The sequence below is a fragment of the Tyto alba genome, unplaced genomic scaffold (genome assembly GCF_018691265.1).
Source record: "Tyto alba isolate M040663 unplaced genomic scaffold, T.alba_DEE_v4.0 Super-Scaffold_41, whole genome shotgun sequence".
NCBI classification, from domain to species: Eukaryota; Metazoa; Chordata; class Aves; order Strigiformes; family Tytonidae; genus Tyto; species Tyto alba.
Window position 1 is genome coordinate 19,958,501 of NW_024881317.1, and position 22,736 is coordinate 19,981,236.

Sequence of the window (22,736 nt, forward strand, 5' to 3'; positions counted from 1 at the left end):
ATTAAGTATACAAGAACATAATTTAGGCTCCTTCATAGACATTTCAATACATTTAAACACATAATATTGTTGAAGAGTAATGTTTTCTTGAATGCTGCTGATACTAAAAGTTCTTATATAAACAAACCTTGAATTACACTACTTTCATATTCTGTTCCTACTTCACACTGTGTAACATAATGGGCAAAAAATAGATTTTTTTTTTTTTTTTTTAAACTACAATAGCTGCATGATTTAAATGTCATTCATTTTATCTGAGGTGAGCTAGGGAGGTCAACTTTGCAAGCTGCAGAGGAGGGAACTACACGCATACCTGGGGTAGTCAAGGACACATACTTGGAACATGCACACTGCTGATAGGAAACTAACATGGAACTGGATTCTAATTAGGATTGGGTTATCCAGTTTTAGGAGTTTAAAGGCTGAAGAACTTTCAACCAGCTGATGAAAGAACCATTTTTTAAGTTCTAGGAACAAGTTGTAGCACATCACAGGTTTCAGTTCTGTGACTACTTAAACAATAGTGAAGTATATTCTAGTTTTATTCCTATACTACGCAATTTTGTTAAGGAAGGTAACTAGCAAAACAGTCCTACCAAAATCCTTAACTATTAGTATGTTTAATAACTCAATGTAGATATGCTATGTTGATGACAGTGCCATTTATGGCTTTTATGATAGAATTAATGATGCCTAAAGTTTTCCTTGCATTTTTTTACTTATCGAATATTAAAATTTATAATGTCTTTATTATTTATGTGTCATTTTAAATTAAAGCTTCTTCTTCATCTACTTTATTACAGAGACAACTCATCATTAGAAAGAGTATAACCATATACTAGGATTTTGCTGAAAAATCCCATGCTTTGTGTGAAAAAGAATCCTAAATAATTTCTCAGTTTCTTCAGAAACCCAAATTTCTAAGATGTACATAGGTATTTGGTAAATCAGAGTCATAACTGAAGGATGAAAATTTTTCAAAGGTCTTCTATTGAATTAAATGTTCATATGTGTTTAATCAATAATGTTTCCATTTATGTGGAATGCTGGTCAAACACTTTTTAACAAATACTCCTTAGAGTCAAATGTGCTTGGTCAATAATACATGATTACTGGTATATTATAAATGGTATTGTCCCGGAATCAAGCATGTAGTAAGTGTGGTACTAAAGGAACAAGGAGTTTTCTGAACTTCAACTTGAAATGTAATTCAAATGTCTTTCACGTTATGTTGACTTAACTTCCTCTCCAACCGGATTTATAAAGCACTGCTCACGCTTGTACCTTTCTTCCCAAATATTCAGTATCTTATAACATTAAGGAAAAATTTCTAAATCATAAAGATGAAGTGCAAGGCCATCAATTACAAGTTTTTTATGTCATTTCTCTTAAAAATTTTAGTAATACTCCATGCGATAGTTGTTCTACATGATACTAAGTTAAAGATGTCAACTAACTTGAATACATGAAAAGGAAAAATAGACCATGAGACCACAGACAACATAATGCAATGAACTGTTTAAAAAACGTATATGCTAACAATGCGTATTTGTCCTGTTAAAACCATACTCAATTGCTGAACTTATAAAATATTAAAAACCAAATACTGTCTCAATTTTTTTTGCACTAATTGCATTATGCCTACTGCTTCTACAACTTGTAGTTATGTGGACTGTCTCTCCACTTCTTATCATGTAATGACTCCATGAAAAATTAAACCTGATAATTAAGAAAAATAGTAGTTATTGTGCTCTTGCAGCTGAGAAAAAAGGGAGAAAATATTTTCTTTTGATCAGCAAATTTCCTATCTGGGAAATTTCCTATCAACACACTGAGATAAGAACTTCTGATTTCTAACCAGTTCTTCAAACAGAGATCCCGCTCACTTCTAAAGGATCAATATATACAAAGTGGAAAGATTGCTAAACTTAATTTTATTTCCTACTCGTTTCCTCTAACATCTATCCCAACTATCTCCACAACAAAAACATCCACCTAAATATTTCCCAGTTTCTAGGATGGGTTTTGCCCTTGAACAGTAACAGGAAGGGGAAGACCTCAGCATGCCACATTGCTTCAGGATATCAAACTTGCTTGACAAGACCTCTGTCAGATGAGCTACATAATTTCAGAAGATACAGTTTGTAAGCAGTCAGAAGTGATACCTTTAGCTCAGGCATGTTTATTATAAGCTGCATAGGTAGTTTAACATCTGGGTCCTTTGTATAGTCCATGGGCACAACGTTTGGTGCCATTTCATAGTATCGGCCATGCAACCTGTAAACAAGCAGAAAAGAAAAACCAGCCAATAAACAATTTTAAATAACCAATTCCATTCACACAGTAATCAGACACAAATTTGTCTTGCAGCTCTAATTATTATTTGTAGCGCACAGGTCTGAGCCCACCAAATTCCCATCTTTTTTTTTAAAAAAAAGAGGGCTTTGATGCAGTATCCAGCATAACTGCTCCTAACACCCATATGTAACTTGAGGGGCATAACTAAGTAGTGTTTCACACTACCTGTCTGTAACATTTAAGCACCATATAGGTACATGCACAGAAGAAGTAGGCCTGGACTAACACTGTGAGTATAATTCAGAGATCACATCTCAATGCAGATTATTGGCTGATCTGCACTACACAAGAAAAAGGTGTTTAACAGCTCAAAGACTTTAAAAGCCAAGCAACATGCAACTATGATGCTATAGACAACGGTATCCTTAGGAGACCTTACTTCTGAACTTAAAAAGCCCTTTTCCCGTCTGTGCCTCACTAACATAGCAGATTTAATCTTACAATTCTAGCATGGGCTGCAATGAGCACACAGACCATTTCTACTTTATTCCATTTCACATGGTTTTGTGCCAGTCTGGGCATGGCTTATTCAACAAACCAGTATACTTTAAAGGCAATAAACAAGTGCTTTTCTTGAGAGATGCAAGTCAAACATTCATAAACCTAGTTTCCCTCTCTAAAGCTTGCTTATCATGCTAACAGTATTATATTATAGTTTTCTAATGGAGCTGGGAAAAGAAGAGTCAAAGGACATGAAACGCATCAACGTTTCTAAAGGTTTAGAAGCTGAATACCAGGAAATTATAAAAATTGTCTCAGTCCCACCCACAATCTGGGTAAAGAATGTACAAATGTTTCGACAATGTTACTTCCAATTGTTAACTGAATTAGTAAGTGTTAATCCCACCCTTTATGTGCTGTATCCAAATATTCTAGTGAATGCCTACAAAAGCATAGCTCAAAAGCCAAGACAAAACAGCCATATATAAACAAAAGATCAAATTAAGCAGGGTGTAAATTTTTAAACTATCTTAGCACATTTATTCTCACTGGGGTGGTCAAACAAGCAATAGAAACATTTCAAGTAAAAAGGAGTATCCAATTCAAACTCACCAATGGATCTCAAAATCTGAGTGCTCAAAAAAGGTGTTAAGTAAAACATTACCTGTCTAAAAGCAATTCATATATTGGAAAGATTAATTCTGCTGATTTTCTGATTTTACTGATTCTAGTGATATCTCATTCTAGCAAACACCGATCTAGTATCCAAGGCTCTGTCAAGTAACAGCACAAAAAAAGAAGGAACACCTGTATCCTAGTGCTCAAAGATTAGCCAGAGCTCAATATATTTAGCATGAACATATGACCTGCCAGTCCTCTGTGAAATACCATATGTGTAAAAAGAATAGGAAGGAAGATTAGGTAGTTCCTGTTCACAGAAAACTTAGAAAATGTCACATATTGTAAAATGTAATTTTTATCATAGGTGAAAATTTTGCCTTATACCTAATTCACAAACTGCCTAGGGCAGAAAGTGCTCATTTTGCTATGTCTTACATACTAACACAGAGTATTCCGGGCTCTCATTAGGTCACGTGTCCTACTTACATATATTTAAAAGCTCTATTATTTTGTGACTTATTTTCATTTTAACAAAAAAATCTTTCCTGCTCACTAGCTACATTAACAATTACAAAGAGAGTAACATGTTTTAAACCTCAGAACACAAACAAACCAGTAATACAGGAAGTAATACCTCATCAACCCCTTCATCTTTCCAGCTTCAGCAACCCCTCAGTCAGCCCCACAAGCAACTGAGCTATTTCAGATTAATGTGGGCGATGAATTTAAAAAACTAGGAGAAAATAATCTACAGGCATCTCTTCTCTCAGCATCTGCTTGTTTATGATAATTATGTGTCACAATGAACATAAGAAATGAAACATAGGAACATGTTTTGTCTGAATCTTAGGAAACTAATGTCTTTACACTGTGCAGCAATATATTGTGCTATACAGGAAATTAAATATCCACTGATCTAAGCATGTTTCAGCTGCTTACCACAGCTCACCCTGTCATTTCATAAATACTGTGTAATTCAAGATGCAACAGCCGTTTCCACTCCAGCAACTGACTTCTCTGTGGTAAACAGCAGCTACAAAGATGTCCCTAAATACAACAGAGAAAAAAAAAAAAAAAAAAGCAAAGCCTAAAAGCACTTAAAGGAAAGCAAACCTTTAAAATCAAACATCCATCTAGGGATTTCTTTCTTAAAGCTAGAATACTGGAATGAATGGTGTTCTAGTCTTCATGAAAATAAAGCATTCATCATTGGACCGGCTTGACCATTGCGGGCAACATTTCAAAACACACTAGCTGGCAATGCTACTTATTTTAACTGCCAAGATTCTCTTCTCTACTTTCCCCAGTATTAGACTTTTCTATCTTTGTTTTGTCTCCTCCAACAGGACTATGAATACAGACACTGAGGTGGGTATCTTAAAGGAGTTCTGCATAATGTCCTTCAGAAGGCACAGAACAGTCATCTGTGTTTCATAGTTTACTAAGCTTGCTATACTAACCTAAAATGCAAGGTATAGATTTCCTCCTAGTTTTCAATAAAGAATTCTTAACAAACCTTGTTTGTAAAAAAAAAAAAAAAAAAAAAAATTAAAAATAGGTTGGTCTATTTCTACTGGGAACAAACACATGACAGAAGTGTAAACATGTGCAAAAGTATCTGTTACTGAAATACAAGCATATCACAAGAATAAACAAACATCTGTTAATAGTAACAAAAGAAACAGCCACACCAGTGTGAATTTAAAGTTACTTTAGTACTGGGAATAACAGTGCTACAATAGAGACTGAATACTAAGATAACAAATAAAAAGTACTTATTATGGGTACATAAAGAACCACTTCCTTGTCACCACTGTGATCTGGTACTCAGTATTATTTTGATAGAAATACTAAAGCTGCTCATGAAGCTCTCTAAATTAAGTAAGAACTTCTGAAACAGTATCCATGGAGCAAGCAATATTATTCTAACACAAGAAATACCCTTGTAAAGCAAATGTCAGGTTGCAATGCTGTGTCCCAGATACTATTTGCTGTGAAGCAACAATCTTATTTCAAAGGCTTAGGAGGAGAGAGATCAAGAGAGGGCACAGCCACAGCTCTTACCAGCTGCTTACTGACATTCCTTTTCTCAGGAGAAGGATTTAGTCTCTTTACAACATGCAGTGTCAGTGCAAAGTAAACCCATCATTTCTTGCTGACAGAATTCACTATCTTGTCCACAGAAATTGAAAGAAACTATTTATACTGAAGTTAATCCAAACTCTCCAGTAGCTGAAAGGATCTGATTTTTCAACTGGAAGGTATCCTGTTAATTGCAAAGAGCTTAGCAGAGCAGTTAGGTTTTGTACTAGATCTTAGAACTGCCCTTCCTGTCCCACAGATGGAAACAAATTTCTTTCTTTTAGTGTAAGGCCAACAGAAGCACTCCTATTTTACTACAGACAAGGCACCTGTAGTGTGCCTACCTGATGGCACCATGGTAAGTACAATTACCCAACGCTGATGTATTCTCTCTTCTTGGGCTTTTCCTACTACTTCAGACATCGAGTTTTTGCAATTCCTTTAAGAAAAATTATATTACCCTAGCACATTTTCACCTCCATACAATGTAAATGCACTAATTTCAGAAAGCATCCCTCAGAAGGGATTAGATTTTAGCTAAAAACATTGCCAAAGGACGCAGAATAAAAAGACATTCCTTGAGTTTGCTGCCTCAGATTACAATGGAACTAATTCCTCTTTCCTTTTTGCAAGGAGTTACAGCCAGAAGCACTGAGTTGAACAACACAGCTGCTGACAGAACTCAGGGTTTAGAATCAGAAGGGAAAATGCATGCCCAGGGATGGAAGGTGGGGAAAAACAACCAAAGCAAGAAAACAGCTCCCCATGCCAAACATCTTTACTGTACCATATATATCCCCCTGCCTATACATGTTAATACGTGCAGTTTCTACACCTCTGCTTTTTTCAGAAACATCCACAATGCAGACAATATTATTTTTACAGATATCTGTTAAAATATTATGATCCCTGCTCATCCAAAGTCACATCTTTCTTTTATCTCTGAAGATGAGCAGAAAGGAGTAGCCAGGTACTAGTAACTAGACAGCCTTCCGGCACAATGCCTGGGGCTCAGCAGGACTACTGTTCTCCTCCCACTAGCTCTTCCATTACTTCATCAAATCACTCAAAGATCTGTAGGTATAAGAGCTTTCCACCTTACTGGATTTTACACCAAAGCATCCAAATGAGTCTGTAGGAAGTGGCTCAGATCCAATTCCTGCAAACTAAATTACCTCGATAAAACAGTCTTTCACACGCTTTTATCTACAAGGATCCTGCAACTCTATTTGTAATAGCCTTATGACAAGGCATGATTAGCTAATATCACAATGAAAAAGGCAGTAAGATTTCTCTAGCTCAGGTTCCAAAACCAACACACAGTATGAGCTCTATTATCCTTTATAATAAAACAAACGAAAAACCCAACCAACTGAACAACAATGAAAAACAGCAACATCTTCTCCTACTGAAAACTCTTTATGCTGGAAGTTCTTCAGGGGTACCACACACTGTTTTATGACAAACTAGATTGCCAGTCTCTCAAATGACCAGATTTTGTAGAAGACAGGTTGAAAAAAATAACAGAGCTGCTTCAGCCTCTTGCAGGATTCTGAGAAAGTCACATACAGCGGTGAAACACAGGCCCTCTTGCATGAGTTTCAGCAACGCTTTAGTTTTCTTGAGTAACCTACATTACACTGGGTGAGTAGTTACTTTTTGGCAAGGAAATAATGCATTTCTGAGCTGTTTTTCTATAGTACAATTTAAAAATTAGTAGACATAAGGTTTATTTAGACCCATAAACCTCCTGCTTGATGCACTAACTACATCACCACATTAATTTGTCACACTGCTGCCGTACTGCCATACTTGGACCAGGTACTATGTCCAATACTGTGAGTCAGACTCAGTAACCATCTCTCACATGCTACACTGATTGGCACCGTACAGATTACTGATTCTCAATACCATTAATTACTAACTATAATTGAAATAAATCTCTGTGTTAAAAGCTCTAATATTTCTCCTGTTTTAGAAGCAGAAGACACTTCAGGTGACTTGAACACAGCAGGAGCAGCTGTGACCTAGGCAGGAAAGGCTTTCTGTCCTTTTACTCAGTGTGCCCCTCAACCAAAAGCATATTTGAAAATAATCTAAAGCTGCTGCCCTTGTCACAGAAACATTTATGTCTTGTCAGGAGAGCAATGTTTTTAGTTTTGTGGTGTTGTCTGAACATAGAGATTCGGAAAGGCTGCCATTACCATATACAGACCATTATGTATATTCAGAAACCCAGGACCTGCAGCCAACCTCACTGTCCTTGCAATAGTGACTACAAATCCCAGAGTGATATTTGCCTCAAACTTTTTTTTCTGGATGTGTGCAGAAACACCTTTCCATTCCCGGAAGTGCTCTCTTTGTTGCCAGGATGCCTTATGCACAGCAGAAAGAGAGGAAAAGCTAGCAGTGTTTACTAGTGTCCTCCCTCCCACAGACTGAGGATGGGAGGGAATGCAGTGACAAATTTAATGGCAAAATTAATTTACTGATGATGCCCTGTCCCCACAGATTCTGGTGTGTGTTTAAGCTTAATGTACTATGTCCGAGAATTAAGGCTGTGATTCTATATCACTTTAATCCAGTCTAAACCCAAACTGCTGATCTGCCCTTGCAGAAATTTCAGGTCCACACACCCACTAACCTCCCCTGCATAAGCACTAACACTTAAGAAACACTACAGTAAAGTTCAGGGAACTGATGTGTTTGAAAACACAAAAGTTTTCACAGTTAGCTCCTTGAGGTAACTGATGCAGTTGCAACAACAGTACTGCCTGTGTAAATAAATGGGGGTATATTTTTTCTATCAAATTAATCAATTAAGTAAGGGCAGAACAAGACTTATCCCTGAAGGCAGCAGAAGTTTTAAAATCAACTCAGCTGCCCACCAACCAGTGAAAACGAAAAAAGCTGTGTTCAGAAAAAACCCACAACACAGTATTGCCTCCACCACCTACTTTTCGTTTATGATAACTTTCATTCTACCAACTGCTGAGTACTTTATATGGTAAAGAAAGGTGGGTTAAAGTCTGTCCTCATATCTCAAGGGTGTAGTATCTTGAAGTCAGCAAGGGTGACACTTTGTGGGTATCTGCTGGACACAGCTTGACTAGGATGTCTCCAAAATCGTAACAGAACCTCCAGCTATACCTGTATAGACCTGAAAAAAAAACATTTCCAAGCTTACACTCTGCAGCAATTGTTTTAATTTGCTACTGAGCTTTGAGAGAAAGTCAGATTGTACCCAAGGTCACCAGTGGTGTGTTAATACACAGAGCAGCTCTTTCTTGGCTTGATATACATAAACCACCAGCATTAAATGTAGTGACAACACATTACAGCTGGCTGGGCTGTCTTTGTAACAAGAACTCTGCTCTACAGGAGCGCTGAAAACAAAAGACAAAAGCTTGTAATGGCTCATTGATTAGAAATAAGTAGAGGCTTTTAAGTGGCTTTTAGAACCTAATAAGCATCACCAACTCTGGTCCTGTCTTCATAGTAGCAGTCACTTGATTTATGCTGTAAAAGGGAAAACATTTTTATTCAGCAATATACATCCTATTTATTTCTAAACAACAGGAACACATTCAAAGACTTCAACATTACAATCAAGACCCTAAAGAGTAAATTCTAGATTGCTTTGCATATTCACAGAAAATAAATAGGAAAATGGCTTAGCTGGAACTATGAAGCAAAGCAGTGAGTGCTGATGGACAGTCTCACAAGACATGGTTTTGGCAGATAATTTACAATAGTATGTTTATTCTAAAAGATCTAGCTATACTTAGGAAGGCTTTGTCTTTCAATACATCTAACTCTGCTCTTTACAGAACTATGTGATACATAGTAAGTATAGATAAAAGCAGTTCACAGTATTTTTGCTTCCTTGAAGCACCACTGAAAAACCTGCTTACAGGCTTCTTTTTACGCTGGTGATTCAAAGAATCACAGAATGATTGAGGTTGCAAGGGACCTCCGGAGATCATCTGCTCCAACCCACTGCCAAGCAGGGGCACCCAGAGCGGGTTGCCCAGGACCATGTCCAGATGGCTTTTGAATATCTTCAATATCTCCACAACCTCTCTTGGCAGCTTGTTCCAGTGCTCCATCACCCCCCACAGAGCAAAAAAAACAACCAACCAACCAGACAAACAAACAAAAACTAAAAAAAAAAAAAAAACAACGCTTCCTTGTGATCAGACAGAACCTCCTGTGTTTCAGTTTGTACCCACTGCCCCCTCCAGATCCCACCTCTCTCAGCCTTTCCTCATACGAGAGATTGTCCAGTCCCTTACCCATTTTAGTGACCCTTTGCCAGACTCTCTCCAGTACCTCCATATCTCTCTTGTATGGGGGAGCCCAGAACTGGACACAGCACACCAGCACTCCAGATTCCATACAGATCAACACTGAGCATGATGCTTTATAGTACAGGAGATGCAGGAATTTTCTAACAGCCTTTTTTTTTTTCTTTTTTCATTCATTCATAGAGGATACAGAGATTAACAACAAGAATAGAAACATAGTTAACAAGGAGATCAATAGCAGCTTCAGGACATATGTTCCTCCTGTACGTAGTCTCCTGCATAAGCTTCAGGAAGATTCCCAGGGGTATATTATTCTCTTGGCAGGCACTTTGCTCCCCAAAGCTGACAAAATGTGTATTTCCCCTTTCTGCATACAAACCCCAAACTTTCTGAAAGACAGGATGTGTTTGAAAAATAGGAGCTGTGTTCTATCCCTTCACTCCATCTGCATAGCAACTTGCTCCATAGGGAGACGCAGCTCAAGCCGTTTGCTGAATTTGCTCCCTTATAAGGAAGGCTTTACAGACACTTGGAGGAAACCACTGCTTATCTCTCCAACTTCAATCTCAGGCAGGTTTCAGATTTAAAATCCAGGCTATAGCTGGATTGGCTAGAGGTGCTCCTCTGCACCTCACCTTTCACCAGTCAAAAACATGCCAAGAAACAGGCAGAGAAAAGAATGCAACAGAATTAATAATCATCTTCTACAAAAAGGTTCAAAGTTTTGTTGGTGGTCCAGATGGTGCCCAGCTTGGTAATTTAGTGCCATATTCCCCCAGCAGCTGTCTAGCTAGGTTAAGTCGGTCCCAAGCTATACAACTTTAATTTACAGATTTTGTGCTTTTTGGCTAGGACAGACATCCAAGAGCACCTGTGTTTGAATGCTTGGGTATTTGCCAAGTTGTACTAGTCTACAGGGAGAAATAGAAACAGATGGGCTGGCTAGCAGATAAGCATTATTACTGGAGTAAAAGCTTGTCTGCTAGAAAATCAGATTTATAAAACTGAGTAAGAGAAATACTGCCTCATAACAGACAACTCAACCATTTGTTCCCATTTACAATTACAAGAGAGGCATGTTATATAAACAGATTCATTGCTATGAATAAAGTGGTTTTCCAACCTTTCTTCATATAGCATTTTTTCTCTTCTTGTTTCCCTCTACTGGATGTTTTCCAGTATAACAAATCTTTTCTGAATGGTAATGCCCAAAACTGGACATTCTATTCCTACTGAGGTGTCAACAATGCTGACTGGAATGGATTTCTCCCATTTTATATACAATGCTGAGGTTAATGAATTCTAGAATTACACTTCCTTTTTCTTCAAGAGCATTGGGAGGTTTTGTGGGTTTTGATTGTCAAAATTATGCTCACTTTGCTTAGATCAACCAACCCCTACCCCAAATTTCTTGATACATTGCATTCTGTACCTGCAATTTTTCTCAGTACCTGACTGTATGAATTTCCTGTTGCTCATTTTGGATCTAGTAATTTCTCTAAAAGCTAATCTTGATTTTCACAGTGTCCGAAACCCTCTTAACCTCAATGCTTCCTACCATTCTTACAAATTTTTAATGTTCAATAGTACCTTAGCCAAGAGGGTAGTGCACTAATATGAGTAGAAAAGGACTAGCACATACAGGAATAAATAAAAGGTTTTACCAAAATAAAGTTACGTTGCATCTGTTTCTTTTCTCTTACTCACAAAAGTAGCCAAAGGAAGAGCTTTGTTTTTAAAAAATCCGCAGTGGCTGCCTCTGAGCTCATATTATGTTCTAGGCACTTACAAACTGATTATCTACCAGTGTGTTCTGGCATCTTTCCATACACCAAAGTTGCGTTGTGAAGATATATACACTGGTCTAAATTCCACATTCTCCTTAAGAAACGTGGAGCATGTTTTCAAAGCCCTCACACATACTTACCAATGAAATCAGTAACAAGAAATTGTCAGCTGTCCTATAGGTATTTTAGATAATGTTTTGAGTCAGGGATAACATAAATATGTCTACATTACCCAACATTCTTTAACATGTTCTTGCCCTGGGCTCATGAGTGAATCCTCTTAGCTGTGTTAAGCACTTCCCAAAATTAACCATCTTTAATAGCAACTTAAGAGCATACTTAGGTTTTCTGGTGATAAATAGCTATCAAACACCAATAAAGATGTATGGTTTCTATTTTTCTCTTTCACCAGACATGCTTGCACCTACTGCAGTCTAAATCATTTTATTTTTTTCCCAGATCCATTTTCATTATTCTGTGTTCATTTCTTCACCTTAAATTCATAAATTGTACTATTTCCTGGTAATTTGCAAATTATCCACGGTCAGATTATCAACCAAGAGAATGTGTCCTCAACCCCTCTGACCGCAATCTGCATTTATGTTGACTTAAATTGATGCTGGTACCAAAGTTTTACACACTAAACTTAGACTAAGCTAATCTAACACCTTACTGGTACTGAAATGCTAAGTCTTGCTCTCCTCTCCTTTCCTCCTTTTCAGCTGCATTTGCTCGCTCTGGCTCTTGTGCCAGCTTTAGCACTCATCTGATCCCTCTGAGAGCTGATTCAGCTCATTAAACCAGCAGAAAATAGATTTGTTGTTTGGGCTTTTTGATGGGCTACTTTTCCTGCAGGGACAGATAAAAACACTTAGTCCATTTCACCTAATTGCAATCTCATGCTAGTTTACATCAGTTTCAATCAATTTAAATTGGAGCTGCCATCTTCATCCCTTCATCCCCACCTACAAAGCTGTGCCCCTTCCCTTGTGTCCTCACTAACACTCATGCAAATGGATGGTGAGCCAGCCAAGGTGGCTGACTTCAGCCAAAAAGCTATTCACTTTTTTTTTTTGGGGGGGGGGGGGGGGGGGGGGGGGGAGGGGGATGTGGGGGGGGTTTGCAGGTTACTCCTTGCTGGATTGTCTCACTGAACTTCACAGCTGCCCAAGATATTCAATTCAGCCTAAACAGAACTAGACGTGCACTTCCTTCATAGCACATCTGAGAGTCTTCTGCAGTACATGAACAAATGCACCACAGTCCTTATTTCCCTCTTAAGTGAGGTGGGGACGTGCTAAATCATTAAGTGCTAATTAATGGGGGCATCATAACCCGTTTTATTCCCACTCAGTAAAACTTCACCTCAGACTTGCAGAAATACCTCTTGATTCTACTCTATTCCTTAGACAGCAACCTGTATTCAACAGTTTAAATACAGTAAATAAATGTTACTGATTGTATGACTGACTATCTGCCATATCATAAATGGATTACGTACAGAGTTTCCCAATAAGCAGAAATATCACACTGTGAGAATAAGGCAGAAGAGTAAATGCAATGATTCCAAGTGACTACTCCTTCTCCCATAATTTTAGGCCTTTACAGAACTACTCCCATGATTTTATTCTTCTAAGCATTTTACAATCAAACATTAATTCAGCTTTGTATAGTGGACTTTTCATAGTGTCTATTTTTCATCATCCATCAACCTAATCTCTTACCCCACGAATATCTGTCATAATCATATCCTAAGTTTGCCCTGTTTCTCATCAGTATTTTTGGTTTTGCTCTTTTTGATTCACATAGGGTACACAAAGTCATCCAGGCAATCGTTCCCTTATCTCCCATATACAGCCCATAAACAGAAAAGTTTTCTTTAGCCTAACATAAAAAATGTAATTGAGTGTAAGTGCATGCTTTGTTCTCTTCTTAGGAACTAGATTGTTTCCTTACAACTTCAGTTATGAAATACAAAATGTGTTATTAGGCTTTCACAGTACTCAGTCTGAGGTCCATTACATGGTTCTTATTGGAAGAAGCTACACTTCTATTTCACAATAAATTATAACAAGTGTGGGTGTTATCATTGGCATCACTCATGCCCTTTTACGTTACTGAAGAGGGAAAAGCAAACCAAGACAAAATTCTTTACTTACATTTCTATGGTTTTTAGAGAAACAGGACTTAATAAAAACCTACCAAAGTTGTTTTAACTTAAATACTATTTGCCTCATTCAACATTTCACTGCTCTTTAACTCTTTTCTTTAAATGACCAGGTCTACCAGGTGACCATAACACCTCTCAGAGATAGCATAAGCCTCAAAAAATATTCAGAACAGCTTTTGCACTAACATAAAATGTAAAAGTGACAACTAAGATCACTTTTAGGACACTGCATGTAAAAATAGTTCAAATTATCCTTACCAGGCAGAGCTTGTCATCTAAACAGATAAAACAAAGAAAATATTATCCTCATACTTAAAAGGCACAAAAATATTAAGTGCAGATGACAAATTAAAGTGGCAATTTCTCAAAGGTGCTCAGTTACTTACATAGATTAGTGACAGAGTTAGAAAGTAAATAGGAGCTTCCAGCTCACCAGTCCCTATTCCACCCATAGTCCCGATGCCAAACTTTCTTAAATAGAAAAGCATCCACTTGTTCTTGAATAGCAGGAGAATCTTTTCCACAATTCAATGCTGCATGCTTTATCATCAAGTCCTATGAATTACAGTGACTTCCTCTACTCTGTGTCATGCAAGGGAAAAAAGATTACAAATCATCTGTTTGCAAATGTAGTTTCAAATTACACAGTTTTGAAAGAGATACATGTAGTGTTCTGTCCAGCACTGTAGAATTTGTAGTACTGTGCAATCTGCCTAAATCGAAGAAGAAATAAAGATCCATTTCTACTCAGATCTTCCTTTATGCTGCCAACAGTCCTGCGGGACAGAGTGCTCTTACTGAAATAAATGGTGATCTGTTTTTAACATTACCAAAGGTATTGCCTGCAATACAGTCTCAGGTTTTAGATATGGCATACATGAAAAGTCAACCCCAGAATACTGTTATATAAAAAATATTTGCAAATCCTGATCATTTATTGTTGTGATTTTTAGAATGTTCTGAAACATTGTCTTCAGTGCCCTGATAGCAAACTTCAATCTAAGTTTTACCTTAGTCTCATGTATCAAGGAAAACTGAAGAACGCACATGAAAGTTTCCATACAGAAATAACCCATTTCAGCCAGTTTCTATCTGCTTGTTACAGCTGTACATTGCAAACTTATTCTCTACAAGTATTTTTTTATCCAATGCAACCCAGAAAAAGAGAACAGAACTTGCTGACTCTTATTTCATTGCCAGATTTTGCAATACTGTAAATTCCTGTTTGCCTACCATACAATCACATTTTCCAATTTCATTACTTCAGAATATCTTTTCTGGACATCTGCAGTATATTTTTCACAGTACACTTTCTGTATTTTCTCTGTTGCACATGATGGTTTAAACTTACTGTTTAGAAATGTTGTTTTCCAGATTAAAACAAACATTTGCCTATTCAGATTCAGCAGTTCCCTAATTACAACTTCTGTGGAGATGTTTGATTCCTTATTTCCTTTCCTTCATTAGCATTTTACAGTTCTGAATCCATTCTTCCCCCATGAATGTTACAGTCTTGCTATAAAATTGGTCGCATTTTATGACATATGATTTAAACCGTGCCTGTACTGCACATGTTTATTTTGTCCACAAATTTTTGTCTAGATATATTTTAGGTGTACAAGTACCAAAATCAGTCACACTTCTTGCAGTGGAAATCAATGATTCTTTCAGGCCAATTCCAATATTTCCTTAGAGATTATCCCAAAGGAGAAAAAGAAATTACTCGTAAGAGCAAGATGACATAGTATCACAGTTTACAAATCACTTCCAGTGGAATGATCCAAATTCTCCAATTAGATCAGGTATTCAAAGCGACAAAAAGAACCTTAACTTATATAAAATAATTAATCCATAACTATTTCCCTCATAGGAGCACAGTAGAAATGTAATTCACTGTTTATAAAGCTTTTAGCAATTTTGAGTTTAAACGGGATTTTAGAAACATAAAGCAATTTTTTCAGTTTATCCAGTCCAAAAAAGATTATTTCAAAAGTTTTGTATCAAGGTAGCCCTGTGAAACACAACAATGGTATTTGTTGGCTTTTAAAAGACTAAGGTGGCTAAAGGTCTGTTTTATACAGCAAATTACACTAAACCATTAGGGATTTTTTTTTTTTTTTCTGGCTATATATGTACCTGAGATTTGGTGGCTACACAGGGACATCTTTTATTCCATGTCCAACTGCTGGAATTAATGACAGTACAAGAGTATCACCAAATCACTTCTGATGTCTAAACCATGAAATCTCTGTTATTTTGGACTCACAGCTGCCTTTCTGAACGCAGTGTGATGACAAATTCTGTTATTGCTAAACTCAGTGTTCTCAAGTAGAACTAACATTGCAGCCCTGACAGAACATACAATGACCATTCATTTCTATTTAAGCAGCATAACTTTTTGCAGGGTACCACAAACACAGAATGACACCTCTTTGTAGCTAACAATCATGTGCCATTCCCAGCGGTTCGCAGCTGAGGAATGCTTGGCTAAAGAAGTTACATCCATGCTACGGTAATTCACTTTTGTGAAGTCTTTACTCGTTTTAAGGACACCAGTGTCTCTACTGGAGCCAGCATGCATTGAGCTTAGTTCATCTTTGGGCCAGCTATCACCCACTCACTGCACACATTCTGACTCATTCAGTCATACCATCATGTATTATGAAAATGTGCTCTAACAATGTGACTACATTTTAAACCATAACAATTATGTAAGAGGGACCTGCACCAAATTAAATCCTGGCTTAGGTGGTGGCATTGCAATGTTCTTACAGCACAGTGGTCTCAGAGATGTTGAGCACAGGTGAGGAGTGAGTGAATCATTTCTCTATGAGTAATGAGAACAATGTATGCAAGAAATGACCTGAAATACCACCTCTATTTTTCCAGCAAAAAACAGGGCATCCCACTCGAAGCAATTACATTAGTTTCTGCCTTGACAGAGTCACTGAACATCAGTCTTACTGAGTTTTACAGCAGCAGAGCAAAAGCAAAGAACATTTCTTTCAGAGACCATGTCTGTTTTTCATCTTGAAGCAGTCCACAACGTTTATGAAAACAAAGGCTTCTTATGTCTCAGATGTTATTCAAAGTTGAGATTCCTGAAACATTATAAGCTCCTAGATCTAGATACATACCACAGATTTATTCTCACTCCTTAATGGGATAAAAATCCTCAGGAAAAACAACAGGTGTATTGACAGGACAGGAATTATGCCATACTTTTACGGATCCTTAATCTAAACGGTTAGAAGATCAGGAATCCATGGAAGGATCCATGGCAGGAAGTCAGCATATACATAGGCAGAAGTTATTTCAGTATGACTCAATCCATCACTACCAAAAAAAGCAAGTCCCTTCTACTGTAAACAGTGAACCCAATCTTCATGACTTTCTGTAGGGAATGTTTGTACAGAAACAAACTGCAGAGCACTGAGAATGTTTAAGTTCCACCAGTTTTGCCCACACAAAAACCTGTACTGACTGAAGGATGTGCCCTCATTGGTATAACTGATCAAAACCCCAGCTATTGCCTTCCATAAAAAGTCACTGTCTCTCACCTGTTCAATGCTTTACCCCCAAATATGTCAATGATTAGCTTAACGTCAATATTATAACCTGCTTCCCTATACACATTTACAGATTATAAGTGTATCTTGAGTCCAATCCTACACATTCATTCATGCAAAGTATCTGGTTTTATCTGGTTTCTTCACAAGTCAGAAAAAAAGATTTAATTCCTTTCATACAAATCACAAAGGAAAAATTCAATACAACTTACTTACCGAAGGATTTCTTTCCGAGTGAAGAACGTGCAATCCTGTTAAAAAACAAAACGTGTTATTGTACTACAGAAATATTGAAAACAACAGCAAAGAATAGTTTTCCAACAGTTTGGAAGGAAACTCAGACCTGTCAGAAAAACATTAAAAATGCCATTTGTGTACCATCTGGATTTGACCCAGAAAGCAATATATGCTATAAAATAACTGTATTATCCTAAGGACAGTGCTATCAGTAAAAAAAACAAATATCGTTAATGTGAAACTTCAAGAGGAAAAAAACCACAACATCTTGCTGAAATACTTCTCCACTGTGGAATGATCAGACCAGAAACAAAAGTAAATCAAAACACTGTAGTATAGGCCAATACCATTCGATAAATGGATCTAGAAAGCTATAAATAACAAATAGACAAAGAAAACAATCTTCTAACTTGGAGTATTCCTCTACTAGAGACAACTGATTTAATAATAAAAGTCATGTACTTACTTATTAGTTATTAACTCTTTTTACTATGTTACTTTGCACTGTGGACACTTCAGCAAAGGCTGAAAATTACCATATGATAGGAACATGGATAAAAGGACAGCCCCTGCTCCAAACATCAGGCAAACTATTCAGCATTCCCTGTGGTATCACTGAATTTGAAATAACTTACTAGAATGCAAAACAGAGCTGGCTGAACGCGAAAGAGCTCACAAGCATTCGCTTGCATTCTGATGGCTCTGTGGTGGGACTGCATTTACACTGGTTTGATTCACTCTTTATGAACATCTGCATTTTGCTAGAAGAATTCACACATGTTACGAAAGAACCGTAAGATGAGCAGGGAAATAGTACGTATTTCTAAATCAGCCAGAAAACAAGCTGTATTTTCATATGCTGTGAGGGACCATAATAATCAGTCCCATCCCATTGACAGAATATCCCCTAATCCCCACTATTTTATCTAATATACATTTAGGGAAAATCCTGTTCTGCATGCAAAACTAGGTACACTAGCGGCAATGAAATATTGGATGATCAGTTTAGAACATTGTTTAGGTCATAAATTCAGAGAATATGTATCATTTTGTCTTCGAGCTAGTGGCTGATGAGGATGTATATACAGGGAAAAACAACCAAACCACAAAATTCTTGCTGATTATCCACTTGTCTCACAGGCCCATGTGATGTAACAAGGCATTTGCCTAAGAATTCAGCCTATCGTTAATTTTCCTCCTTTAATGTAAACATATTTGAAATATATCATATTTTTATATCAGCTAGTGACAAGATAACATCAGACTCTAAGTCATACTTAAGAGCACATATAACTAATACGTCTCCCCCGGTCCTGCTCTTCAGCCAAGTAGTGAAAAAGCATTTCTTTCCTAAACTGAGAATCATTCTGGCTAAATGCCTGCTTCTTCCAAGGAGAAAAGCAAATGATCACAGCTAGATGAAGCAGTCAAACAGCTTGTCTCAGGTATCCAGGTATGTTATCAGTCCTGCATGGTATCAATTATTGAGTTTGCTTGCTCTCCTCCATATAAAGTGGCAGGAGAAGCAGCTCTCCCTTTAGTGTATTGTGTAGCAGAATAGCGTTACAAGGCACAATAGGAAGCACCTTGTGAGCTGCTGACACCCATGTCACATTGTCTGAAACTGCACAAAGTGAAATAGGAGCCAGCTGGTTAAGTCTTCATTAATTCCAGCACATTCAACACTGTCACTTAAGGATGCTTCATTTACTAATTAAAGGCAGGTGCAAACTCACAAATAATTGTAATGCCCTCAGCAGCTATCATTCTGTAATTATATAGGCTTGAGAAAACAGCAGACACTGTTACTGAACTAGAAAGCTGACAGGGAATTGATATGCAAATGGAGATAAAGATGAAAAAGAAAAGTTACCCTTCACCTTCCAGAAATCATGCAAAAATGCTACTGAAAGACACATTAAGAGGTCAGATCATAAGCCTTTTCTGCTGAAGGTCCACACAATTACTTTTTTTTAAATCTGAGTCCCCTCACATCTTTGACAACAAATACTACAGTCTGCCTTTTTTTTTAACTAATAGAATCTAAAAACTACCAATGTTCAAAACCTTTATAGCAAAAGTAGTTGCAAGTATCTGCCTGACCACTGTTACTCACAGCAGTAGTCCAATTATACCTGCCCATTACATGGAATTGTGTGTCAGGGATGAGGGGTGTCAAAAAAAATGTACACTGGTTTCACAGACCACTTGCAGAGATCTTAAAGCTACTCAGGGTCAGAGCACCACAAATTTACTGTAACCTGGCCTACCCTTTTGATCCACCGCAAAATCATACGCACCACTTAAGAAATGCTTTACCATTAAGAAGCCTGTCTGGTCTCAAATGACAAATGTAAAAGCCAGGGCTCCAAGCTACCTCTGCAAGGGAAGTCCAGCCATCTCTCTTGCTCCTCCCAGTTTCTTATTTCTGCCTCTCCCTTTATGTGGACTTCACACCAATGAGTACTAGAACTGCATCAGAGAATTCTAAAGGAATGAACTTACGTGTTTGGAAACTAACCTAGCAAAGCCAGACTAATTTCCATTTAGTGGCTTGGAATATAGCAGCAATAGTGCTGGTACAAGATATGAAGCTTAAACAAGTATCTATTGATGGCAGGAAAGAGGTGCAAGACTGCCTTTTTTTTTTTTTTTTTTTTTTGAAAGCAGAGCCCCAAGTTGGAATAAAGTCACAATGCAACAAGGGTATAAATAACATAATTACATTTTATAGTTGCTGGAACTCCAGCAGCTTAATTCCAATTTAATTAAAGACTTTTGGCCAAAGAAATACGGAGGTGAATCATCCAATTTGCCTCTGGCTATTTCGCTCATACAGAAAATACGCAATGATGAACAATAAATAGTAAAACAACATGTTAAATTAACTCCCTCATAAGGAAAGGTGAAGCATTTGTCATTTATGCCTATGATGACATTCATCTTCCTTCAAGAAAGAGATATCATGGAATACATCTGCCATCATGTGGACTTTATGTCAGCTTATTATGAACTTAAAAAGCAACCTGTCTATTCTGTCTGGACCTTAAAGACACTGGGAGTCCTGCTAAAAAAAGCACAAACTAAACACCGAACAAATAAATGTTACCAGAGTTTTCAAAGTTCTTATCAATTCAAGATTTTCAGCAAGAATTTATCCTGAATTGTTGCTTTTCTTTCTAATGCTATACAGTGACCTGAAAAACTTCTGCTAATAGGAGGGCCCTTGGGGGTTTTAGGTTATTTACAACAGAGGCTTTGCCTTAAAAGCTCATCTACTCCAGCCCCTGAGAAAATACCTGCTCCTTTTCTAAGCTCAACTGTCCCGCTCAGTCTGTCCTTCTGCCCTTAATAAACAAGTTAATTAGGAGTCTGACAAAGGATCACTGCTGTTTTTTTGGAGGCAAGATAGCACTGAAACAAACATGTAATTATCTACTTCCTTACGTCTAGCAAAGTGGATAAAATAAAGCAAACAGTAGATTTCCCACTGATTTCAGTGAAATCATTAGCTCGTATAATGGGGCTTGGTTCTCAGATTTGGCATTTAGGTGACTTAACTGCTGCTTAAAATATTTTGCAGAGGGAAGAGTCAGCTAGCCGGTGTATTTAGGTTCCATGGGCAGCTTTGCTCTTGGCTGGTAGTACTGCTTTCTACAAGTCACTCAATATTGCTTGTAAAGTAGGGTTAGTGGTCTCTGCTCTTAAAATTTACTTAATAAAAGAGCAGAACGTACAGGCTGTTAGAGTTTTAGTCTTTGATTTCCTATGTCAAGTGAATGCAGGTTTAGGACAGAACAGGAACAGACTGAAATATGTTGGTCCAGTACCTTTTCCACTAGTCTGTAAGATTTCAAGCTCTTACATTGATTCTGATTTATGTTTGGCAATACAGTGATTTGAACAAAAAATAGGAAAAGAGATAACTGCTGAGAATGCTGATGCTTAACTTCATGTAACGTGTACGTACATAGTGTAATATGAGGTATGGCTCCAGATTCAGACCACATGTAACTTGTTATTTTGGATATATTGCCAATAGTAGAGTGCAACATGCAATTTATGAATGGCAGCAGAGTTCACTGAAGGGAAGATTATCACCACTTTCGGAAGCAAGTATCACTGTGCATAATGTACAGTTTTCAAATAAAAACTGATTTCACATAGATAAGCAAAACCCTTCTCTACAGAAAAGAAGAAAAACTGGAGAAAGGAACAATAGAATGAGAAAATAGCAACGTCCAACTATGAAAAGCTACTGTAAAATAATATTTCTTAGACCCATTAAATGCATATTTCTCCTCTAAAACAATACATACATAATTCTGCCTTTTATATGTATAGTGCCATAAGGGCAGGTTTGGTCTGATCATGGAACAGCTCCATTGGAAAGTTGTATAAATAAGGAAATAATACAAAACAGTCTTAGAAATCCAAAGTCACTCCAAATTAGAAAAACAGTCTCAAACAAAAGCCAGTAAGCTACAGATAAAGTAAACCAATAACAGGAATTTTGTCAATATCCTCAAGGCAAGACAGATTAGGTCCATATAGTTAATTTAGCAAGGGCTTTTTAAGAAATGAGAAGTACTGGATGCTGCAGCATTTAAAATGTTAATATTTCAAACAAATTATTTCAGAGGTTGTGTAAGAACATTTAATCTAAACACAAAAACATCATCGTGTGAAGTAACCAAAAACCTAAGTTAAAAGGTTCTGGCTAGAAGCAAATGCACTTTCACATAAGATCTATTAACAACTCTATTCTGGTAATATTTTACAAGTTCCATACTTCTATTCTAGTTGCCATACAACTAAGACTAGTATATAGATGTGCAAGACTGAGTCAGCACAATATTTATGTATTTTCACCTCTGTAAATATATAAAGAGTTACTGGAAGTCAGGAAGACTCGCTCCATCCAGTCTTTTAAGTTGCATAGCTGTCCAACTACTTCAGTGAATCCACACTTTAACACTAAAAAAATAATCCTGTCAGTATCTGTATTAATAATAGCCCTGGTATATGGACTTGTATTTTAAAAAATCCTGGTTGCATCAGAATGTCAAAGGAGATTTTAACATCCAGCCTATCTTTACTTGTAATCACGTATGTTTTAGAACTGCAGTCAAAACCACCAAAACATCCACTGAGTTTCTAGAGG

The 22,736-nt window shown here is 37.2% G+C and overlaps 1 protein-coding gene across 5 annotated transcripts in view; it reads right to left on the reverse strand.

The window, feature by feature from the left end:
* The window catches only part of CIB2 (calcium and integrin binding family member 2), a 51,344-nt gene that overhangs the window by 16,552 nt on the left and 12,056 nt on the right, over positions 1-22,736 (reverse strand). For all 5 annotated transcript variants that reach the window (XM_032990522.2, XM_032990523.2, XM_032990521.2 and 2 more), the window contains 2 exons: positions 17,552-17,586; positions 2,166-2,277 (listed from right to left, as the gene is read on the reverse strand). In XM_032990522.2, coding sequence (XP_032846413.1) covers positions 2,166-2,277; positions 17,552-17,586 — 147 coding nt within the window. The remainder of the gene's footprint in view (positions 1-2,165; positions 2,278-17,551; positions 17,587-22,736) is intronic.